Below are 23241 nucleotides of genomic sequence, written 5' to 3'. Positions count from 1 at the left end.
ACACGACGCCCTTCCGATCTTTCGAAGTCGCGTAGCTATCACACCCCCTCGGCGGCCCGACCCCGCGGCCCCGGCCCGGCTCCCGGCCCAGCACTGCGCCCCTGGACCCCGGCCCGGCACCGCGCGCCCGGCCCCGCGACCCCGGCCCAGCCCTCCCTCCCGATTTTCCCGGACATGCCCGGCTTTTGGGGATTTCCCCCCGGACGGGGATTTGAGCCCCCAAAAGCCGGACATGTCCGGGAAAATCCGGACGTATGGTAACCCTACTTAAATGACCTAAAGTTGCACAGAGAGCTGATGTTTTCCAGGAAATGGAGATATTCATCTGCTGTGTCATTATTATCCAACATATACCAAAATTAAATGATGCAGCCAGTTCAATAACATATATGTATGCTGAGCAACATATACTCTTTATTGTTTGAGAACAATTATACCTATAACTGAAGCAAGAGAATGATTCAAGCAAAGGGAAAAAATGTCTGAGGATGGGGTAACAGTAGAGTGGAGAGAGAATAGAAATTCAATAAAGCCGTAACCTAGTGCAATGCACGCTGTTTTGCTTGACTATGTTAGGATAATGGAGTTCAAGGTTAACAGTGGTATTCAGTGTTAATGGAAAATGAGTTCCATGGCTCCCTTTTGGCGGGCTTTGTTCTAGGCCAGATGTGAACAGTATACATTCTTCCAGATGAAGCTGGCCAGAAATAAAATTACCCTAACCACCTTGCAACTTTAGTACATACACTTCCACTGTATGTTTTTATTATAGAACAGTAGTAATGGTGATGGCTTACGGCCAAAACAAAACAAGCTCCATATTGATAATAAACCTTGAAAAATAAGCAGCAGCTTTTAAGACACCAGTGATCTTCAGGTTGGCTTAGTCAGCAGCAATGAACATCAAAAACCTTACCTTGCCCATAGGGGCTGGATGACACATGTATTGTCTGTCCGTTCTCAATGGATTTTTCCAACAAATTAACAGGCTACAAATGATTGGGCTACATGTATTCCTAGAAGGAAAGTATCTTAGTTCCCTTGCTTGTGGAGTTAACCTGTCTTCCTCTATGTGATTAAAAGTAGTGAAATTACTAATCATGAATGTGGAGGGGATCGTATTACTAGGTGGGGCAAGCAAGCTGGTTCAAGGTTCTGCCCACGCACTTCAAACTACCTTGTAGAATATCTGCTATTCCAGTTCCACACCAGTCCTGCCACAGCAGTGGAGTTGGTTGAGATTAGCCAGTTACTTGTGTGAGTTAAAATAGCATTCCCACCCAAATGTCACATTTACAAACAAGACAGGTGAGCAAATGCATGCCTAATTGTGCATGCTCTTATTGTAGTTGCATGTGCAAATTGCGATAATGGTTTAGGTAAACTGTGCATGTGTTTTGTGTACTTAATTATGCCCTTAACTTCATTCAAAAACTATCCCAAGTCTCCAGAAGTAAAAAGTGTTCCAAACCATTTTGAATCATGTTGACCGCCAGCACATTTTAAACCATTTCCTGGAGAGTATCCACCACAGTGAAGACTTGTGCAGTCACATTCACCAATATACAATATGTATTTACTTTCTCTGGGTTACAACCGCCTATTGGTATGGCAGTTAGGTTACAGAAAATCTGAACACAAGAAAAAACAAATTTAAGCTGACACTTAAAACCAATCAATGCAGTGGTTCTCAAACTTTTGTATGGGTGACCCCTTTCACATAGCTAGCCTCTGAGTGTGACCCCCCTTATAAATTAAAAACACTTTTTTATATATTTAACACCATTATAAATGCCGGAGGCAAAGCAGGGTTTGGGGTGGAGGCTGACAGCTTGCGACTCCCCATGTAATAACCATGTGACCCCCTGACGGGTCCCAACCCCCAGTTTGAGAACCCCTGAATTAATGTGTCTTGCCTCTTGCCCTGCAAATTGCTAGACTCAGGCTCTTCTAGCTTGCCAAAGAGTGAATTTAAATAAGTCGCAGTGAGTGTAGGTGGTTAGTGCAGTTCTGGCTTTAATGTTGATCTTAGATATTGATTTGAGTATTTGGCATTAAGGGGTCTTCAGAGAACGGTCTGAAGTCTATTTTGTTGATATATTTATTGCATTTGGAATCATTCCAGTCTCCTGAAGGCATTCATATGTTGAAAGAGAAGCAAATGGCAGCTCTAATTTAAATAGCATGGTTTTGTAATGTGATGCTGGCAGATCCGAATCAAGCATGAATCCACACAAAAAACCCTGAGCTCGTTCCCAGTCTTTCACTGAGTGTCTCTTGCCTGTATTGGTTTGTTTTATCCATAGACACCAACGGAAGATGTAGCACATATGTTCATGTCAATTTCCATTTAGTGGCCTATTGCTCATGTCGTATGGTCTCTGCATTAAATTAGGAGACTTGGAAAGCAACTGCCTTTGAGGTTGCACTCTAGAGGGCTCTGGTGGAAAGCTCTGAAATACTAGGAACATTAGGATCTTGTGAGAGCTTCTGTGCCATTAGACTGGATTTGAAGAGGGTCAGATAATGGCTGGTGTTTATATGGTGCACAAAGTGGCAGACCATGAGGAGTCTTGTATCCATGTACAAGGGCCAACCACAGTTGTAGTCTCTGTTCTGAGTCAACAAGTTACCCAAAAAGGGGCAGGGATGACTAGGGCCCCCTACTCACTCCTCATTGGCCAGTGGAGCTGGATGGCTGGAATAGAGAGCGCATAGTGGTCATACTCCCTCTGTATGTGAGGTAAGCTCCAGGAGACATTGCATTTCTCTCATGCCAGCATGGTGTGACCCTGCATTGCCCCAATGTAACTGCCAGACTCTGCCCCTAAATGTTAGGGTGACCAGATGTCCCGATTTTATAGGGACAGTCCCAATTTGGGGGTCTTTTTCTTATATAGGTTCCTATTACCCCCACCCCTGTCCCGATTTTTCACATTTGCTGTCTGGTCACCCTACTAAATGTTCAGTTGCTCAGATGCCATCATAGTTGTCTATCTGCTGGATCCTAGGTGCCCTCAGCTTTCATAGACCTTTGCAAGAGTTGTGAGAGCAAAGCGCCTCACAGGTTTGGGCCCAGTGGCTGCCTGTCTTGGTGAAGCTAGGAAGAAGATGGAAGGATCTGTTGGTACATTAAGAAAATTCATTGACACAGCACTATCTACTATGTTCAAAAATCCACTTTTAAGCAAATTTGTTCATGATAGACTGCACTCGGCTCAGAAAACAACACACTCCCCGTTGAAATTGTGCACCAAGGGGTAGTTGAGAGGAATATGCTGACGTTAAGTTTGGACCCTCACCCCACATTCGCGTCATTGCGCCGAAGAATCAGCAGCTCCGAACTAGAGTTGATCATATGTGGTATCTCCCAAGAAGCGCGATGCCAGACGTTGAAAAGTGGGACTATTTTGTGCTGGATCCATGCATTTCCATTTTATTAAATGGGGAATTCACTCCCAGGTCAGGGCCGTGAATTGCATTGCATAATACTAGGTCTGAGGGGCTGGGCTGGGGATCACGTGCAAGTCTTAACCCTCATAGGTTCTGCTGGTCCCGTCTCTTGGTTCTTAAGGTATGTCTCTGCTGCATGCTTCTTTCAGCAGCGTATAGAATACGGACATGGGTAGCCCCTCTAACGTGGGTATAAATAGTAGTGCAGACCATGAGGCATACCTGGGACAAGTAAAGACACACCTGAAGGGGGTGGGTATGTACCTGAGTACATATCCTACATGGCTCTCTACTCACCCGAGCCATGCGTCCCCATCTACACTGCTGTTTTTAGCAATGTAGCGTCCCACTGCTGGAGTCTTTCATTGATGCGTGTAGCTACACATCATAGTGTGGAAACAGCTTGCTTTTCACTGCGGCACGTAGCTACACGTAGCCTGCGTGCCGCCAGCGCTGTGTAGCGAAGGCATAACCTAAGTCTAATGTAAGATGTTTTCAGACTGAGAGTATTTGTCAATGGATCTGTTCTTTGATTCTCACGCAGACCTGGGATGATGAGCTGGAAAGATCTGCAGAGGCTTGGGCCCAGGAGTGCATCTGGGATCATGGACCTGCCAGCCTCATTATGTCCATTGGTCAGAATTTGGCTGTTCATTGGGGCAGGTAAGAGATGGAACGCTGAGTGTCTAATGTGCCATATCTGTTAATAGTGTCATTCTGGGTCTCGCCTGTTTGACTGTTTGGCAGGTTTGTCTTGTCAATATTTAGTAAAAAGAACTTGACTAGCTGGAAAAAAGGAGCTGTGAAAGCAATACAGTAATAACATTTATTGGGCCTTTCAGCCAGCAGTGCCCAACATGCTTAGGAAATGTTAAGTAAACCTCACTATTTGGTGGGTTTACCTGTGAGGCACAGAGAAGTGAAGGGACTTGCCCAACGTCATGCAGAGACTCAGTGGCAGAGTTGGCATCAGAATCTAGGACCCTGACTCCCAAGTCCCCTGTTTGACGTAGCTTTGCTCTCTCCATTAACCAGCAAAGAAGTTCTGAGGAACCATTTTTGGCCATTCCCACTAGGTCTGAACACTGTTATAAATCCTCAAAGTGCATCGCACCATATTTCCCTTTTCACTTCCCAATTTATCTTTACTGCAACCACTTTGTATTTGCTTGCAGATGGCCATGTAATTCTAGGTGAGCAAATAGTTTGCTTTATACTCCCAGGAAAAAAACCTGGGGCTTTGGAAATTATTGTGTTTCTGCATCCACATGGATTGCTCGGCCAGCTCCTGGTGAGAAGAACCCATCTGGTGCTTTCCACTGAGGAAACTCATCAAATGGCAATCTGTTTCTTTTTTGTCATTTTCCTGAGCATTGTTGGCCTAATGAACCACGTTGGATGCTGTCCAGATAAGCTGTTGAGAGCTCAACCAATGGCTAAATTGGAGCTCATCTGGTGCCGATGTTAAGGGTGAATTTAGTGTTTCTTTTAAAGTCTTAATTGTTCTTACAAACAAAGGAGCTAGGGAGTCAGGACATAATTTGTGTTTTGTTAGGTTAATGATGAAAGGAAAAGATTTGCCTAACTGGCTTGGTTGTGATTATGCCCATTGTAAAACTCAGTTGAAGTCAGTGGGGTTTCTTCAGTGTAAGACTGATGTGATATCAGAATTGGGCCCAATTTTTTTTTGGACAAATTGCAGTAACAAAGGAGGAGGCGATCTTGTGGTTAACGTACAGGACTGGGAGTTAGGAGACCAGGTCTAACTTGGGCTCCACTACAGACTTCCTGAGTGACCTTGGGCTAATCACGTACTGTAGGTCCCAATCTTGTTCCCATTGAAATCAATGAGAAAACTGCCATTGATTTCAGTGCATGAAGGATTGGGTCCATAAGCCCTCTACCTCAATTTCCTCAGTAAAATGGGGCCAATGTTACCTACCTCACCACATACTGTGACACAGAATTCATTAATGGTTTTAAAGCATGTTGAGGTCATCAGACAAAGGTTATGATGGAAGTGCAAAGTATCCTTGATAATGACATCTGTGACTCCAGTGATTTGCTCATTTACATCCCAGACAGATTGCTACATCCCAGCTTGAGGTACAGTTAGTTACAATTGGTGAAAGGCTACCTTGGCCTGTCGTATACCGCAGGCACTATGTGTATGAGTGTCTGTCCACATAATTTTGCTGACATTTACAACAGAAGCACGGATCACAGTGCAACGGTGCCACAAACCACATTTACAAGTGCGCTGCACGCCCAAACCACATACCACACGTGCCTACTGCATGACGGCTGAGGACATAAGTGTACTTCCAGATGTAACGAATTGTCTAGTGGTAAAATAGGTACATGACTTTCCGTTTAATATGTTTGGAAATTTCTAGCTGATGTTTACTTTCAAAATACAATCTTCTGCCAAACTGAAGTCTTTTGTAATTGAGTGGAAAAGCCAAGGGGACGTTTCAGGTCAACGGCTTTTGAAAAGAAAGCTAAACCTATAAATACTACAGAATGTCCGATTGGGTCATGGATTTTAAAGAAACAGCCCCTAATACTTGCCTGCATGTAAAACACCAGAGATTTGTCATTGGTCAAAATATGACGCTGGCTTTTTCTACAATTTCCTATGGCCCCTCTGTTTGTTAAAGTTGCAGCTCCTTACCAAGATGGCACCACATTGCACTGTGAACTCACTTTACAATTATTCTGTACCAAATTATTGAGAATTTCATATTAACAAAAGGGGACCTGGGCGTGCTGAGGTTGGGTTGAAAACCCACAGTTCTAGTTAGCGATCCAGTTCGTTATGTATCTTTTGGTCTTTCAGGTATCGTTCTCCAGCCTTCCACGTCCAATCTTGGTATGACGAAGTTAAAGATTATACTTATCCGTATCCCCATGAATGTGACCCTTGGTGTCCAGAAAGATGCTCTGGAGCAATGTGCACTCACTATACACAGGTAAAGAAGAGGAAGGAAACATGAAGTCCTGAGTTCTGTGTCTGAACTTGGTGTGTTCCCTCACACCCCGCGTAGCCCATAGCGCTAGTGTAACCCACACACCTCCTGGGTGTTGTGTTCTGTCCCATTTAGTGGCACCGAGACCGCTTAGAGAGAGAGATTGAGTCTGCTCTGCAGCTTTAGCTAACAGCTGCACGTCTTTTAGCTCATGCAGTAGAGGCCCACGTATTTAGCTCCAGAGGTCCCAGGTTCGATCCCGCCTGCCAACGACCGGGGTCTGTCAGCATTAAACCAGCATTAGCATTTATTTTATTCAGCAGTAATGCAAAGCACCTACAGGCCTGTATCCTGTCCGACGTTGGCTTCAGCAGTTAGCATAAGGCTTGAGGCCTGTGAACTTCAGTACAGATAAACGGCCTACGGGCTTGTCTATACTTACGCGCTGGTTCGGCGGCTGGCAATTGAACTTCTGGGTTCGATTTATCGTGTCTTATCTGGACGCGATAAATTGAACCCAGAAGTGCTCCCCGTCGACTCCGGTAATCCTGCTCAGCGCAAGGAGTACGCGGAGTCGACGGGGGAGCCTGCCTGCCGCGTCTGGACCGCGGTAAGTTCAAACTAAGGTACGTCGACTTCAGCTACGTTATTCACGTAGCTGAAGTTGCGTACCTTAGTTCGAATTGGGGGGTTAGTGTAGACTAGGCCTAACAGTCACCTCCTGCATTTTGGGGAACTGGAGTGTGTTTGGGGGAATTTTGTCCATAATGACACCAGCCAGCCACAGGAATGTGAGCTAATACCAGCTTTTGGATAGAACCTCCGCAGATGTCTGCCCACAAGAGTGCCATGGCAATGTATTGATGTATATAATAATAAATTAAGATAATTAATATACTAACCTATAGGAGAAGGGCACCTCAACATTAATAGGATGAGGAAATACAAATAAGGAAGAAACCCGTACTGAATGTGCATTAGACAGAGTGGCATCCGCGTAACTTCTTATAAAAGTTGTATCCCAGCCTGTCTGCAGGGGTAGGAGGAGATGTAGATGCTAGTCATTAGGAAAATATACTCAGGAAGCTTGATCGAATGTGCCTTTTGTGGCATTCTGTTTTTTAAAATGTCTGTGTTGTGCTTTCAGATCGTTTGGGCCACAACAAACAAGGTTGGCTGTGCTGTAAACGTCTGCAAACAGATGAGTGTTTGGGGAGAAATCTGGGAGAATGCTGTCTACCTGGTCTGCAACTACTCTCCCAAGTAAGGAAGACACAATATGTTTCAACCCCCCCCCCAGCTTTTAAAACTGCATCCTGGCAAGTTGCTTAACAAATATAGAATCTGGTGCAGAGATTTCAATCAGGGGTCCCGTTGTGCTAAGTTCTATACGGACATGTAGCAAGTGACAGTCTCTGCCCCAGAGAGCTTACAGTTACGTAACTCAAGCATTCAGGATTGAGCCAGTCTTGGGTTGGGCTTCTTCTAGAAGTGGAAGTTACATTTAACACCTTCGAATGAATGCATCTGTGGCAAGATTTTAGTAAGAGGTTTGGCCTGGGTCACAAATTGATATTGATGTTAATATTGTTTCATATTTAATTGGTAGGCCCTGGAAATCTGCCCTGTGCAGCACAAGACACAAATTTCAAAGACGCCCCTGTCCCAGAGAGCATAGAGTTTAGAATACAGCTATAGAAAGGCAACACAACACTGAAAGGTCTGGAGAAAGAAGTCAATATATACATGAAGGTATTCTGATTGCAGACTCCATTGAGTTCTGCTGAGCGTTAAGGTTAGGGGGAACATAGTCATCACAGTTTGTTGTGGTGAAATCCGTTGGGAATCTTATGGGTATATAGGCCAACAGTAAGCCCTCCCTCTCATGAGATACTGCGCACCTTTATCTCCTACGGAATGGAGTGGAATTTGAGGAAACTCGTAGTCATGCAGGATTGTACCATATGTTTCTTCTCAGGAGAAGGTTGAACTGCTTTGCTTATCATCAGTTCAGGACTGCTGAATGGACAAATGCTCAAATATAAGACTTTTCTGGAGTTTCTGCTTGCATGCAGAATGCATGAATGCAGTATCTGCATAGGATTTTAATGTAAAAGTTTAATATAATATATATATATACACACACACACACATGCACCCTTCTGAAACAGGCCTTTTAGAAGTGAAATGAGGTGAAACCTTTGCCTTAAAATAACAGATTTGCAGTGGTGACCCTTTAAAGTTTATGTGAGATAGCTGCCTAATATTCAGTCAGTCTGTAGTGATTACTACAGCTGTGGAGAATGCTGCCGTGGCATCAGAGGTAAAACTGAGGGGGTTTTGAGTCATTAGAAAATGGGGTGTGAGGATAAATATTCCCAGACAAGTTGTCTAGAGACATCAGCAAGTTGTCTAGAGCGCTCACCATGACTAGTATTTCTGATGTCTCAGGCTAAGCCCTGTGTTTTTCTGTTTGGAGGCAGTTCCAGGTTGGAAAATGGAACAGCTTTTAAATGGAAACAAATTTCGTTCCATGCTGGCCTGTGTAGCTGATGGAATAATCTTGAGAGCAAAGAAATGATAGTGGACTTGTGGCTCTGATCACCTCGATGAACACACACGAGAGAGCTAAAGGCAAATACCAGTCTGTGACTAACCAGTTGTGAAGCAGAAGGGAAACTACTGTACTGTGCTGCGTTTACTAAGTTTGCTGAGTTATCGCGAGAACGCTGCAGACTGTATGTTCATGGAAAGATCAGAGACTGGCGGTCCTTTCCCATATTTACAGCAATCTAGCAACATAGAAATACAGTGGAAACATTCATTTCCCACAATTCCTCAGTGCCTTGAGGCTCAGGGGTGCAGGACTCAGAACATAGAGCCTGAAAGTGAAGTAAGGGAATTTCTCACATGCTTTTTTCAGGGGGAACTGGATTGGAGAAGCTCCTTATAAAAATGGCAGGCCCTGCTCTGAATGCCCACCGAGCTATGGAGGAAGCTGCCAGAACAACCTCTGTTACAAAGGTAGGTGATCAATAAGCTATTTCTCTCAGCTCAGTGCGTCATGGGGAAATGCAGATGATTTCACGTAGGTCCTTTCTGTGTGGTATGGAGAAATTGGAGAAGAAATGTTTCTGGAAACTTTTCATTAAAAGCAGTTACAGATTTGTATGCTTTCAATTCACCACGGTTAACTCTGAAACATACAGATTAAGCAACAGAGGGTCCTGTGGCACCTTTAAGACTAACAGAAGTATTGGGAGCATAAGCTTTCGTGGGTAAGAACCTCACTTCTTCAGATGCAAGGCTTATGCTCCCAATACTTCTGTTAGTCTTAAAAGTGCCACAGGACCCTCTGTTGCTTTTTACAGATTCAGACTAACACGGCTACCCCTCTGATATTTGATACACAATAAGGTGAAGCAGTACTGTATGAGACTGTCTGAAGCAGAAATGCCATGTAACTCCCTAAAACCTAGAGCTCAAATTCTGCTTGTATGCACTGGTGTAAAGTCAGAGTAACTCCGTCAGTTCAAGGAAGTTTCTCTGAGTTACCCTGGTGTAACTGAGATCAGTTTGGCCCAATGAATTTAGACTTGTCTATGTCGTAGCTATAAGCAATACCATCCTCATTTGGCTTGCTCTATACATGGAGTTCTATTTAGTAAATGAAAACTATTATTAATTCTAAAACCATCAGTGAAATTGCTCATATTTAAAATAGAGGATGCTCTGGAGCTGCGTGTCGATGGTATCTTCTTTCTTTACCTACAGAAGGCTTTTCCTCTGTGAAGGAGTGAGCCTGTTTTCATAGATGCAGACAAACTCCCTGGAGACTTGTTCAAAGCAAAGATTTTGGGCCCAAATCAATTTAGGTGCTTGATTTTTAGTAGCCTGAGCAATGAGGAAGCAAACAGGTATGCAATGTATTTCCATAGGGAATAGAAAAGAGAGAATGGAATGAGACCACTGGCTGTACAGCTGGAGGGAGAAATTCCTCTACGAGATCAGTCATCAGTTTGTCCGTATCATTCCTCTCTCCATTGCTGGGGATGTAAGCAAAGTGAGGTTTTGGCTAGGAGGACACATCAAGAGAAGTGGATTTAGCTTGTGCCACTTTGGAGCTTTTTCCCCTAACTGTGGACTTTAGGGTATGTCTAAACTGCAATTAAAAACCCGCGGCTGGCCCATGCCAGATGACTTGGGCTTGCAGGGCTCAGGCTATGGGGCTGTTTAATCGGGGTGTAGACTTCCGGGCTCGGGCTGGAGCCCGAACTTTGGGACCATCCCACCTCCTAGAGCCTGGGCTCAGAGGTCGGCACTGCAATGAAACAGCCCCAAAGCCCAAGTCCCACAAGCCCGAGTCGGCTGACACAAGCCAGCCGCGGGCATCTACCTACAGTGTAGACATATCCTCAGAGGGCACAAGAGCATTAACTTTGCAGCAAAGTAAGGAGAAATGAGTAGTGCATGCTGTGTAGCTTGATTTGACCTAGCAATGATGACACTACCAGGACCTTCATTCCAGAGTGGCCAGAATAAATCTAGGATGAGGATGAGGAAGGTAGTTTTGAGGATAACCTACATGAGAAAGGGAGGGCATTAGCCATCTGACCATTTAACTAGTTAGGATCCTTTCTTGACAGTCTCCAGTTAATATGCCTGACTATTTTAGAGGACTGACCTTTTCCTCTATAGAGTAAAAGCTGTCCTGGTAAATAGCATGATAAATAATTGTAAGACATTCACACACACTCATCAGCATTCTAACTAATAGTGACAGATCACTTCAACCACTTACACATTAGTTCTTTATGCTGAGTAAATGAATGGTATGAACCCAGGCCTCTCTTCCTGGTTCTTTACCCACCCTAGGAATCTGGCCCATTCTGTATTTAACTTGCATTTTGTTGGGTTTCCAGCCGTTTAGAAATAGATCTTTGTCAAACCAAACAGAATCTTCCATGAAATATCAGTCCTCCTTCAGCTCGTCTGACTTTGCTATTAATGCCAGAATACTGTTTTACCTCCCCCCACCCAATAAGATGACCACTACGTACAAAAGCCTGAGCGGGATGAGACTAACGAAGTGGAGGTCCCACAAATTACAGAGGAAAAACATGTGTGGGTGCAAGAACGGGTGACCAAACCCACCAAATCAACCAAGATCAAGAAAATCACCACAACCGCGGACAGTTTCATGAGTAAGAAAGCTTCTTTGTCTTCCACATCCTATAAGCTTTTAAATATCCTTGTAGGAGTGTGTGTGTGCACGTGTGTGGATGCGGACTGAGATGCCAAGAAGCCTCCAGTGCAAACCTGTGTTGAGGGCCAGTTAAAATAATTGGATTTTTTTTTTTTGGCCAACTTGTTTGGAAGCAATATTTTGTGTGTCCAACTTGAGGCCTGATTGTTCAGATAACCCTGAAAAGTAGGCCTCTTTACAGCATCTCGGGCTAGATGCCCAAGAATTGAGGCACTGAAAATCACTAGTTGGTCTGTTCTGGTTCTTCTATCACACTCATCGTCATAGTATCCAAGCACCTTTAGAAAATCTTGGCCATGATCACTAAATTATATTCATATCTAGGCATTTTATTGTCCGTGATTTACTATTTTACTCATTTGAACTATTCTAAACTCAGAATTCACCACCTTGATATCCTTTCTGGATTTTGTCCAGAGGGAGAAGGTGGGGCCAGCTCTGCGTGGCAAGGTCTGCTGAAATATTTATGGAATTGATAGTATCTCTTTAAAGGTTTTTCTAATCATTGTAATTTAAAGAGTGATCTACTGCAAGTGAGCTGAGGGAAGTGAGCATATCCTTCTCAAGTCTATCTACTGGAATGTGGGTAGCCTATAATTAAGTGGATGATAGGAGTGCTAAGCACTGTCTTTAGGCTGTAAATTGAAGTCTTCTGGTGTCAAGTGTTTCTGCCAAGTTAATATTTACAAAGACACCTTTGTGATAAAAGGAATGGCTAAAGTGGCAATAAAGTGACCAGGTGAGGGATGTAAAACTGCTTCAGGCTTATTGTTCTGAGTTAGAAGTTCACTACTGTCCAGTTATTCTGTGATAAGAATTCAATCTTCCCACACAGTAGTAGTCCTGGAGATCATGTCATGTACCTGAGTTATCACTATAATGCAAGTTGACCACTTATCTCTGGGCAGTTTTTTCCTTGCATTCTCGTCTCTTATGTCTTCCCCCCACCCCCTCCTTTTTTTTTCTAGCACAGGTCATTAAGTGCGACACCAAAATGAGGGACAAATGCAAAGGATCAACATGCAACAGGTAGCGTTTTATTGACTTCTGCTGCAGCGGTCATGGAAATGGCCACCTTATACCTGGCTGGCTTTTGCAAACATGGAGTGGGCTGGGTTCTATTGACTGTGACTAGAATCCAAATGCTGTCTAAATCCCTATGAAAAAAGTCTTTCATTCCTCTTAATACAAATGATTCGGCCAAGTTTAGCAGTAAGGTGACTCCATTTACTTAATGTTCGAAATGGTGAAGGGCTATGATAACCCACAGCTCCCAGGTGGCCAGCCCCATTTAGTAAACCTTGGCACAATCATTGTGCACTCCTCTTGTGTTACATTCCCATCCAACCTTAGCCCATCAGTTCAAAGCTTGTCCCCACCCAGGAGGTCAAGAGCTCTGGTTAAGGTCTCAGTAAGGGTACACTGAAGTTTATCGCTTGTAAAATAACAAATCCACAGAATCTAAATATTGATCTCATTCTTAAGGGGAAAGGTATTAGAAAACGTGGCTGTTTTGCAATGCTTGTTTTAAATGGAGTAGTTAAATGACACTAATGTCATTAAAATTAAATTATATGTAATAAAAGTCTGACTCACATTTCACACTCACTATAAATAAATATATATATATATATATCTTTAACTAGGTATCTGTGCCCAGCTGGCTGCCTGAACAGCAAGGCAAAAATCTTTGGAACGTTGTATTATGAGACTGTACGTACTTTGCTATGGCTGATAGATGACATTTATTGGGGTTTTAATGGTAATAATAGAAATGGAAAATGCTGGCAATTCTAATGTAATGTAGATTTTCTGCCCTCCCATGTTAGTGCTGTAAACTGTACTGGTGCTGTCTATATAACAAAGGTAATCTGCATTTTCCCATCTATGTGATAAAATCAGTGCTGAAAAGAGTATCTACTCAGAGCTTGATTTTGGTTCTGAGTGTCCTCTATGCCCACTAAATTCAACCGAAGTTGAGGGCCCGCCTGTACATCACAGGAGTGCATGGCATCTTTCAAGATCTATCCCTCAAAGCAATGAGCTATTGGGATGGAAGAGAAACTTTATATTAGAATTGCTTCTCAGGATGGTTCACAGGACGCTGGGTTTTTATTTTTAGGGTGACTCATTGAATCTTGAATTGTCAAAATAGTTTATAATTAGGGCAGGTCAACAATTTCCTGTCAAAACTGTTTTTGATGGAAAACCAGGGGTTTGATTAAACAATATTGTTTTTACAAAATGTGTCTGTTTTCTGATGAAAATTTTGATTTTTTTTTACCCCCCCCCCCCAAAATAAAAAATGCCCCAAATATATTGAAGCTGAAATGCTGCTGCAGATGCCTCATGGGAGTTGTAGTTCAGTTGCTTAGTACCCCAATTCTTCTCTATGGGCTGGGTTTCCCTCCAGATTGCATCTCCCATGATGTATCGTGGCCAGAGAACTGCCATGATGCACCACCTCCCCTCACCAAGTGGGTTTCAGCTGAAATATTTCAGATCTGATGTTTTTGTTGAAAGCTCAACATTTTCCTCAGGCGGGGGACATTTTCCAACCATCTCTCCTTATAGTTTACATTTAAATACTATATTTTTTATTTTAAAAAATCCATGTTTGTCCTTAAATCAAGTAAGGCTTAGAATAAAAATACATGCCCATGTGTTATAATAGTAAAATTCAGCATGCTGAACCAATGCAGCATTTGTTCAGTAAATGAAAGTCTGTGTAAACTCCAGTCTTTAAGTATTTATTTTACATATTTGTTTATTAAATGCTTCTTTTTGGCTTAGAACTATTAAGGAAACATTGGTATCACCATACTATTTGTTATGTGCTTTCCAGGCATCCAGTATATGTCGTGCTGCAATTCATTATGGCGTCATAGATGATAAAGGAGGTCTGGTTGACATCACTAGGAAAGGGAGATCACCCCTTTTTGTCAAGTCTACAAGAAATGGCGTTGAATCTTTAAGGTAATTCTTCCCTCAGAAAATGTACCTCTGTGAATGGAGGACCATGACTTGTACAATAAATTATTGTCCACATTTGCCACGCGGGAGGGAGGGAGAGCTCAGTGGTTTGAGGATTGGCCTGCTAAACCCAGCGTTGTGAGTTCAATCCTTGAGGGGGCCACTTAGGCATCTGGGGCAAAATCAGTACTTGGTCCTGCTAGTGAAGGCAGGGGGCTGGACTTGATGACCTTTCAGGGTCCCTTCCAGTTCTATGAGATAGGTATATCTCCATATATTATATTATTATTATAAACCCATATATTATATTTTTACAAGCAACAGAGAGTAGATCTTAAAGTAACTGTGGTGCATTTATTTTTTTAAAGGTCAATGAAATATGTATACACATTTCTTGTTTTGCTTTTCAGTAAACATAAACCTTCAAATTCATTCGTGGTTTCCAAAGTCACAGGTAGGTTTAAATGCCCTTTTTGTCACTATAATGTTGAGACGAAATCAATGGTGCTTGAGTTTATTGTTATACATGGACGACATCATTCCATAGCCATGTTCTTTTTTAATCTTAAATGGGCAAAACTTCTTGTAGCCAAGAGACTCTTCCTTTTTATGATTAGAGCAGGTCAGGAAAAACAAAAGTAGCATTTTTCAAAACATTTTACAACCCATTTGAATAATGCCTCAGCTTGGTGTGACCATATTTCCCAAAGGGAAAATGGGACACTGCATGGGGCTGGCCCAACTCCTTCCCCTCTCCCCCATCTGGGGCTGGCGCAAGCCGCTCACCCTCCTCCCCACCTGAGCCCTCGCTCAGGCAAGGCTCAGGTGAGCAGCGACGCACATACTAGATAGGGTGACCATATTTACCAAAGGTGAGGGCTTGTGTCACTACTCACCCAAGCCCTGCCTGCCCCCGCATCTGAGCCGTCCTCCTCCCGTCCCCCCGCACAGGGCTGGCATCACCGCTCGCCCCCTTTTCCCCCACGTTCCTCCACACCCCACTTTGTGACAAAAGTGGGCACTTGTCCGGTTTGCTCTCACCAACTGATCAAATTGGCAAGAGCAAACTGGACAAATGCCCACTTTTGCCAAAGAAGGTGGGATGACTGGAACAGGGCTTAAAAAAGGCTTGTGTTACCTTGAGCTGCTTTAGGGTGAAGTCTCTCTGGCATTGGCAAGTGAAAAGTTAAAAGCAACACTGTCAAGTCGTTTAGACTCCGAATTTGACCCAAAACCTGCCAGAGAAACCCTGCCGTATTCAAAAAAATCTGTAACAAAATCACATCACTCAGATATTATTTTCTTTAAAAAGCCATGGTCCTTGGAAAAGGATTTTCTAGCAATTTAGTAGATCTCCAGCATAAATCCTAATAAAAATATCTCTTCAATGCAAGCTGTTTCTAATGAAGCCATTGAAGTTATTCTTCTGGCTGCATCAGCTGGACATGCATCCTGTCAGATGTGATGCGTGACTAATGCTTCTGTTTACTTCAGGAGCACCAGCTATTTGGCTTTGTAATTCATCTTTCTGTATTGATTTCCACAGTGCAGACGCTGGATTGTTACACCACTGTAGCTGAACTGTGTCCGTTCAAAAAGCCAGCAACTCATTGTCCAAGGTAAACTGCATATCTCAAGTATGATGACAGGTTTCAGAGGAGCAGCCGTGTTAGTCTGTATCCGTAAAAAGAACAGGAGTACTTGTGGCACCTTGCTATTTCCTTTGAACCTAGACCTGTACTGGGGTAAGGAAAAGAGGAGCTGAAGGACTGGATGGAGATACTGAATGAATCCGATTTGAAGATTATAAACTAAAGTTATAGATTATGTCAGATTAACTGGGATAAAGGTTAAATGAGGGAGCTTTTTTCACATCCAAAACAATATACTATATGAATAAAATCACCTGTTTTCACAAACATGTTTGTGATCTGAGCATACCCTCAACACTGGCATACAAACAAGTGCCAGGATTTTAAATCCGTATTTTTGTGGGTTTATTACTGAATTTTTTACATGCTTCAGCAATATAAGAGGGTCCAAATAGAAGACCCCCTCAAATTGGCTTCAATATGTGCATATGCAACTTTTCACACTTCGTTCATTCACATGCACGTGCAGTTTTGGGACACTATCCCTTTTATGCCCAAATGATAAAATTTATACCCACAAAACCACCTTCCTCTTGAGCCTCGCATGCGAACGAGCTTTGCTCATGGAAATTCCATCAGGTGCATGCATGAATGATGAGGGGCAAAAAACTCCACCTGCAAACGATTGTATGTGTGGGGCCGGGCACAAGGACGGAAGCTACGCTTGGAGAATTTGGCCCAATGGCCGTCATTACCTCTTGTGTCACTGGCCTAAAAGAGTCTCGTTTGCAGCTGTGTAGTCACTATTGAAAGTCAGCTGAAAGAGGGGCAAAAAGAGTCAGTCAGCTGCTGCCACCTGCAAACCAGATGCTGACCCTTGAAGGCTTCCTTCCAAGAGCTCAAGAATGCAACTTGTTTTTCTCTTACTCCTTGATGTAGCGAATAAATATGAATAAAATGTTTTTCAGGGCTTATTGTCCAGCTCACTGTAAAGCTGAACCAGAGTATTGGGCACCAGTCTTTGGCTCCAAGGTTTATGCAGATGTGAGTATTCCACTTTCCTATCTCTCTCCAACTAACAAGGTGACAGTATTGAAATGACTGGATCCCATGATCATTTAAGAGATTCATATTCCATGAATTAGGAAGGTCAGAATTACATATAGTCCCTATAAACAATACGGAAATACTCTGCCAGCACATGGGGTAGAAATGTCCCTTGCATTAGTTGGACACGTTGATTAAATGTATCTAATGTTGTACTTCAGAGTTAGCATTATGGATAGGGCATCAGGAGACGGGTTGCACTCCCATTTCTGGCACTGATTTGCTCTGCAGCCTTGGGAAAGTCACTTAACCTCTCTGGGTTTTTGTCTGTAAAATGGGGTTGATGCTTGTCCAGCATTGTAAAGTTTCTTGTGGGGAGGCATAGCTCAGTGGTTTGAGCATTGGCCTGCTAATTCCAGGGTTGTGAGTTCAATTGTGAGTTGAGGGGACACTTAGGGATCTGGGGCAAAAATCAGTACTTGGTCCTGCTAGTGAAGGCAGGGGGCTGGACTCAATGACCTTTTAGGTCCCTTCCAGCTCTATGAGATAGGTATATCTCCATATATTATATACAGATGAAAAGCAAATAGCTTTATTGTTACATATGTTATGTTATTACTCGACATAGCTTGCAAAAATAGATTTTCCCCCCCTTTCTTTTCTGCAAGTAGAATATGATTTGTGAGCAGTTGTTGTGGAAATGAAGAATGTGGGTGGTTGGTTTTTTTTTGTTTTGTAGTTCTGTGAACAGCTGTAGAGTTGATGTGAATGGACAGAGGTTAAATGGCAAAAAATAACCTAATGGACAGATGCAAATGCAAAGGAACGTTTGTTTTGGTCACCACTTACAGATAGCATGTGTCTAAAATCCACTGACAATGCAGGCTTAGTATAACTTCACTGCTCTTATGGCTCAGTGTCCACTGGGACAGGTGCAAACATCTTTTCAAACTCCTGAGAAACGATAAAATCGGCTCCACTTCTTTGTTGGTGGTTTGGTGAGGGTCAGTGTAGAGTCATTTTTTGACTTAAGTACTTTTCTGGTGGTTAGCACATTTTTGGAAAATATTCCTAGCAGGATCATCAGAGTATACGAAATGATACGCTTGGTATTGCTTTTCCCATTCAATATTTGGTTGTATCAACCCTTCCTAAACTTCCACCTAGAAAGAGAGTTTTCAATTTGGGAGGGGGAGCGGTCTAGGTTACATTTTTGTTTATATTTATATTTATGTTTATATTTATATTTATATTTATATATATATATATATATATATACACACACATACAGATCAATAAAGAAAGAAAATGAGCATTAGAGATTTGTTCTGGAGTTTGCGGGCCTTGGTGGAGAATTGCTTGTTTTGTTGTTGATAGTTAGCGGAGTTTTTTCCTTTTTACCTTTGTAGTCACAGGCAGCATTAGGAAAAACACAGAGGAATTTGAAATTGGTGCCAGTTGTGGTTTGGCCCCAGAACGGGCACATGGTTAAATAAGATTGCCTCTGCAGGATCCCAAGAACAACAATTTCATTGGGCAAATGATCAGGTAATTAACTGATCAGAAAAACATCACGCAACTATTTCAGTTGTTCATATTTTTATAAAACTATATGAATAAAGTCTCATAAGTCCATGCCAGTTTTCTGTTTACTCTATTCATCTATTAGGGCAATGATTCCATTGCCTGTTTAGATATAGAATAAGCCAAAAAATAGCATGTAATTGTGATAATAAAATATTACTTTTCTAGAACACCTTTTCCCCCAAACTCTTTCCAATATATATATGCAGGAAAGATTTCAGATATCTCTGAAAAACAGCCACCCCTGCTGGGAACCAGAGCATGTGCTCTTTGTGTGTATTGGATAAGCACAGGAAGTAGAGAAGAATACAGCATAAGGGCAGGAAGTAGAGAAGAATGCTATCCAGTAGAAACAGCCGGGAAAGTTTTAGTGGGATGAATGTAGGGTGACCAGCTGTCCCGATTTTTATAGGGACAGTCCTGATTTTTGGGTCTTTTTCTTATATAGGCTCCTATTACCCTCCTCCCTTTGTCCCGATTTTTCACACTTACTGTTTGGTCACCCTAGAAGAATGTGGCTATCCACAGTAGATCTACAGCAGGAGGAGTGGTGAAGAATGTCATGAGATCTTTGAAGGTCACAAGCACTCAAGACCTCAATTTTGCATCTGAACTGAAAGAACTCCATGGCTGCTAAGATGTCCCTGAGGCACTAATTAATTACCACCATCTCAATCCCGTATAATTTTATGATTTATACTCAGAGGCACTAGTGTCCTGGTTCACAAGCCCCACTTCTTGTGAATCTCTGGGTTTGGGATTATATAAACTGAGGCATGGAATGTGATTTGGGGAAAAAATACTTTACTGCTCTGTCAAGGATTTGTTGGATCTCCGTTAGACTAGTATGGCCAGGGCGTCAGAGATGACAAGGGTCTAACAAGGCATGTGTTGAAGGGTTTAGGAGCGTTAGCAGAATGGCAGGAAAAGACAGGACTAGAGTTGGTAGAGAAGAAGGGGCTTGAGGAAGCTGTGGCAGAAGATTGTAAGCACAGTGAGGGGTACAAATAGAAAAGTTCTTTTCGTTAACGATAAATCCGAGGACTGGAAGGCTGACAAAATAAGCAAACGTTCAGTGCAATGAACGAGAATTTAGTTCTGAAGCTTTTCCCATAAAGGATACTGCATGTGTGGAATGCTCTGCAAGAAGGCATGCAATGAAGTAGCATAAGCCACAAATCAGAAGAAAAATTAAAACAGATAACAAACAAAACTAGACAAGTGCTAGTCTTCTCATATGCCCAGTGGATTCCCATCCATAAAATTGCACCTTCATGGGACTTGGGTATATATGTTACAGACTCTGTCCTTTTTAATAGCTTAACTAAAGAAAACAAAGTATTTTCCCCCATTGAGTTTGTGCTCTTGCACTTTCTGCCATGTTAGCAGCACATCCAAAACCCTGACCTGCAGAATGGTTTGGCAGCAGAGGAGTTAATGGGGAAACAACTTATGGGCATTAGCATCATAAAATCACTACTAAGTAGGTAGAAGAATCCAATTCAATAAGCTTGTAACCTTCTGGTCCGCCTTGGAGAGCTTCAATGTTTACATGATCCCAGGATGCATCTGAAAGTTTGTTTTACCACAGAGAACAAAACTCCGACATCAGGAAGAAAGGATTTTGGCTGTACTTGGTTCTACTTGGGTTAGTCCATAGCCCCAGGATTTTGGGATTTTAACAGCTTTAAAGAAGATTCTGTTTTCTTCTCATAGAAATAAGGATGCTATTTTAGGTTGCGTGATGTCAAGGGCTTGGGAAAGGTATGTTTATAGGAAGTGAGGTCAATGTAGTTTTGGAAACCAACCAAAGAGGCAAAGAAGCCAAGGTACTCATGACCAATGACCTCTAATGTGTTGCTGAAGTGTAATTGCTAGATCCTTAAAATGTGCATGATAAATTGTGGAAGCAAACAGTAAATAGAAGGAGGAGGAGCCAAATGCACGTCATCAAATCCAGATGTTCTGCAGCTCTGCTAAAAGTTATTTCCAATGTAGAAAAAGATGTTCCATGACCTTGAGGAAAGCAGGACACTGACTGTGGTTAAAAACAGACAAATGGAAGCACATGCACAATTCTCCCCTCCCTGGCTTCAAGCATAAAATGATTTGTTAGGCCCACGCATTGATGTACCTTAATACATGGGCATGTGCATTAAATGGATGAAGCACCAAAAGCCAGAACAGGTGCATTTGTGAGGGTTTCCAAGAAACAGAAGGGTTAAGAAAAGTCAGAGCTTCTTTACAATAGGTTTGCAAAGTCAAGTGGTATATAGGGGACATGACGGAGCAATTGTCAATACCCTTTCAGCAGGAACTAGGTGGCCAACAAACTCCATTTTATATTGCTTCAAAAAATCCATCTGTTTCTGCTGTGTCTAACAGTCTTGTTGTTTTGGGGGACAGATGGCTGGGCATCTTGGACACTGAAGCTGGGATGAGCAATGATCAAATTCTCATCTTGGAAAGATCACAAGAAATGCACACATCACTGTCCAGTGAAATAGAATAAATGGACATCATTGACTCTTTCCACGTCTGAGAGAGAAACCAAATAACTGTTTGGATTAAAACCGGATTGGGTAGCCAAGTTTACTGTTAAAAGTTTGGGACGGGGATCATTATGGGCTGAGACAGAAACATGCCCTCATTTTCTATCGAAGCTAACTTAGCCTTCCACCCCTCCCCACAAAATGACTTTGCTGTGAGGGGCACCTGCAGGCTGTTATACCGGGATCTAATTTTGGTTGTTGGGTTTAGTGTGTGGGTGCTGAGTGGAGCTGATGGTCTGTGATATACAGGAGATCAGACTAGATGATCTGGTGGTTCCTTCTGACCCTAAACTCTCTGACTGGTTTAGTCTTAGTGTCCCAAACAAAAATATTGATGATTTTTCGTTCTTTATCAGCAATAACATCACTTATTTCCCATTCCAATTTGTTCCAGTTTCCATCGGTGCTTCCTTTTTGAATGGGGCTGGCTTTCGTACAAACTGTATCCCGAAAGGCCTTGTTGAGTTAAGGAGTAGAAATGCAGAGATAAATAATATTGACGGAAGAAGGAAATGAACTGGCACAGCCAAAGAGGAAGGTGTTATATTCATGGCATACACGCAGAGAGTTAGGAACCCCCCCTTTCCCCCCCCCCCCCCCGTTCATTTATGCTGTTCCTGGAGGGTTACAAGATAACACTACTTTATTTCTTAGAATCCAGAAACCTAACACAGCAACAACCAGAAACACACACACACAGAGAAAGCAGGCTGCCCTCTAAGGCAGAGAGGCACAACTCAACCCACCTTTGCTCCAGACTGGCTCTTTATCAGGCTTCCCTACACAGCCCCTTAGACTGGAAGCAGAACCAGGAACCCCCTTACAACTTAAAGTGATAGCTTATAATTTTAACACAGGTTTCAATACACCACAGAAGGGAGGTGTTTCAGCTGAGCTCTGAAATGAGGCAGAGGGAAGCAAGACTGTTCCAGGCAGCAGGACATGCAAGGGAGAAGGCTCTTGCACTAACGATTGGCCAGACTGTATGGAGGGTCAGAGAGAGGAGACTGTTAATACTAGCTGTGCGGGAGGAGAATGGAAAGATTGCTGGCCTATATTCTGTGGTGATGGACATGCTATACATAAGTTGCAAGGTGAACCTGCAAAGGATTGTTTTAAAGAGGGATTTGTTTCTTTATAGTAGATAAAGGGGTCCCACAGGGATTTTCCCTCCCCCTATTTGTTTTTACCTTAGAAATATCTGCCATTTCACTGCCGGTTTTGCAGGCGGCCATTTCTCACTGAAGTTAATGAGAGCTACAGGTGCGTGGTGCTGCTGGAAATCAGGTTGCTTTTATTTTAGGCACCTAAATGTGGCTGTAGGATCTTAAATGTAAGTGCCCAGGTTTGAAAATGTTGGCCTGGTTCTTTGTAGTGGTTAAAATAAAAGGTTGGATTGTTCTCGTCTGCACCTTTGTTTATTCTGTGAAGACAAATTCCACTGTTGCTAATGCTGAAAGGAATGTCTCTGAGGCTGTGGGCTGTGTGTCAGGCAGGGATCTTTATCAAAGCTATGTGAGAGCTTTTACGAAATGCAGGAGCATTGGGAAATGTATACATAACGAATCGGGCAATCTTCTTGCTTGGTTCATGGTGAGACTTGCGCTTGAAAGGGAAATGTGTGTCCCATTCATGTTCAGGAACCCTGAGGAGATGAGAGAGAGAGACTGTCTCTCTGCTGTTGTGAGATAAAGGTTGTTTAGTCTCCAGCAGTCTCATTTGTGAGGCAATTAGCTGGGGAGAGATTTCCTGAAGAAGGAAACCTGCATAACGAGGCCGATTTTTATCACCAGTGGAAACCACAG

The 23241-nt window shown here is 42.8% G+C and overlaps 1 protein-coding gene across 5 annotated transcripts in view; it reads left to right on the top strand.

Moving 5' to 3' along the window:
• The window catches only part of CRISPLD2 (cysteine rich secretory protein LCCL domain containing 2), a 43501-nt gene that overhangs the window by 10568 nt on the left and 9692 nt on the right, over positions 1-23241 (top strand). For all 5 annotated transcript variants that reach the window (XM_034788436.1, XM_034788434.1, XM_034788435.1 and 2 more), the window contains 11 exons: positions 3998-4116; positions 6293-6425; positions 7570-7685; positions 9346-9446; positions 11468-11626; positions 12657-12717; positions 13335-13401; positions 14534-14664; positions 15072-15115; positions 16208-16280; positions 17222-17297. In XM_034788436.1, coding sequence (XP_034644327.1) covers positions 3998-4116; positions 6293-6425; positions 7570-7685; positions 9346-9446; positions 11468-11626; positions 12657-12717; positions 13335-13401; positions 14534-14664; positions 15072-15115; positions 16208-16280; positions 17222-17297 — 1080 coding nt within the window. The remainder of the gene's footprint in view (positions 1-3997; positions 4117-6292; positions 6426-7569; positions 7686-9345; positions 9447-11467; positions 11627-12656; positions 12718-13334; positions 13402-14533; positions 14665-15071; positions 15116-16207; positions 16281-17221; positions 17298-23241) is intronic.

Source organism: Trachemys scripta, chromosome 13 (genome assembly GCF_013100865.1).
Source record: "Trachemys scripta elegans isolate TJP31775 chromosome 13, CAS_Tse_1.0, whole genome shotgun sequence".
In the NCBI taxonomy this organism is placed as follows: domain Eukaryota; kingdom Metazoa; phylum Chordata; order Testudines; family Emydidae; genus Trachemys; species Trachemys scripta.
This window is presented reverse-complemented; position numbering and strand designations above follow the sequence as displayed.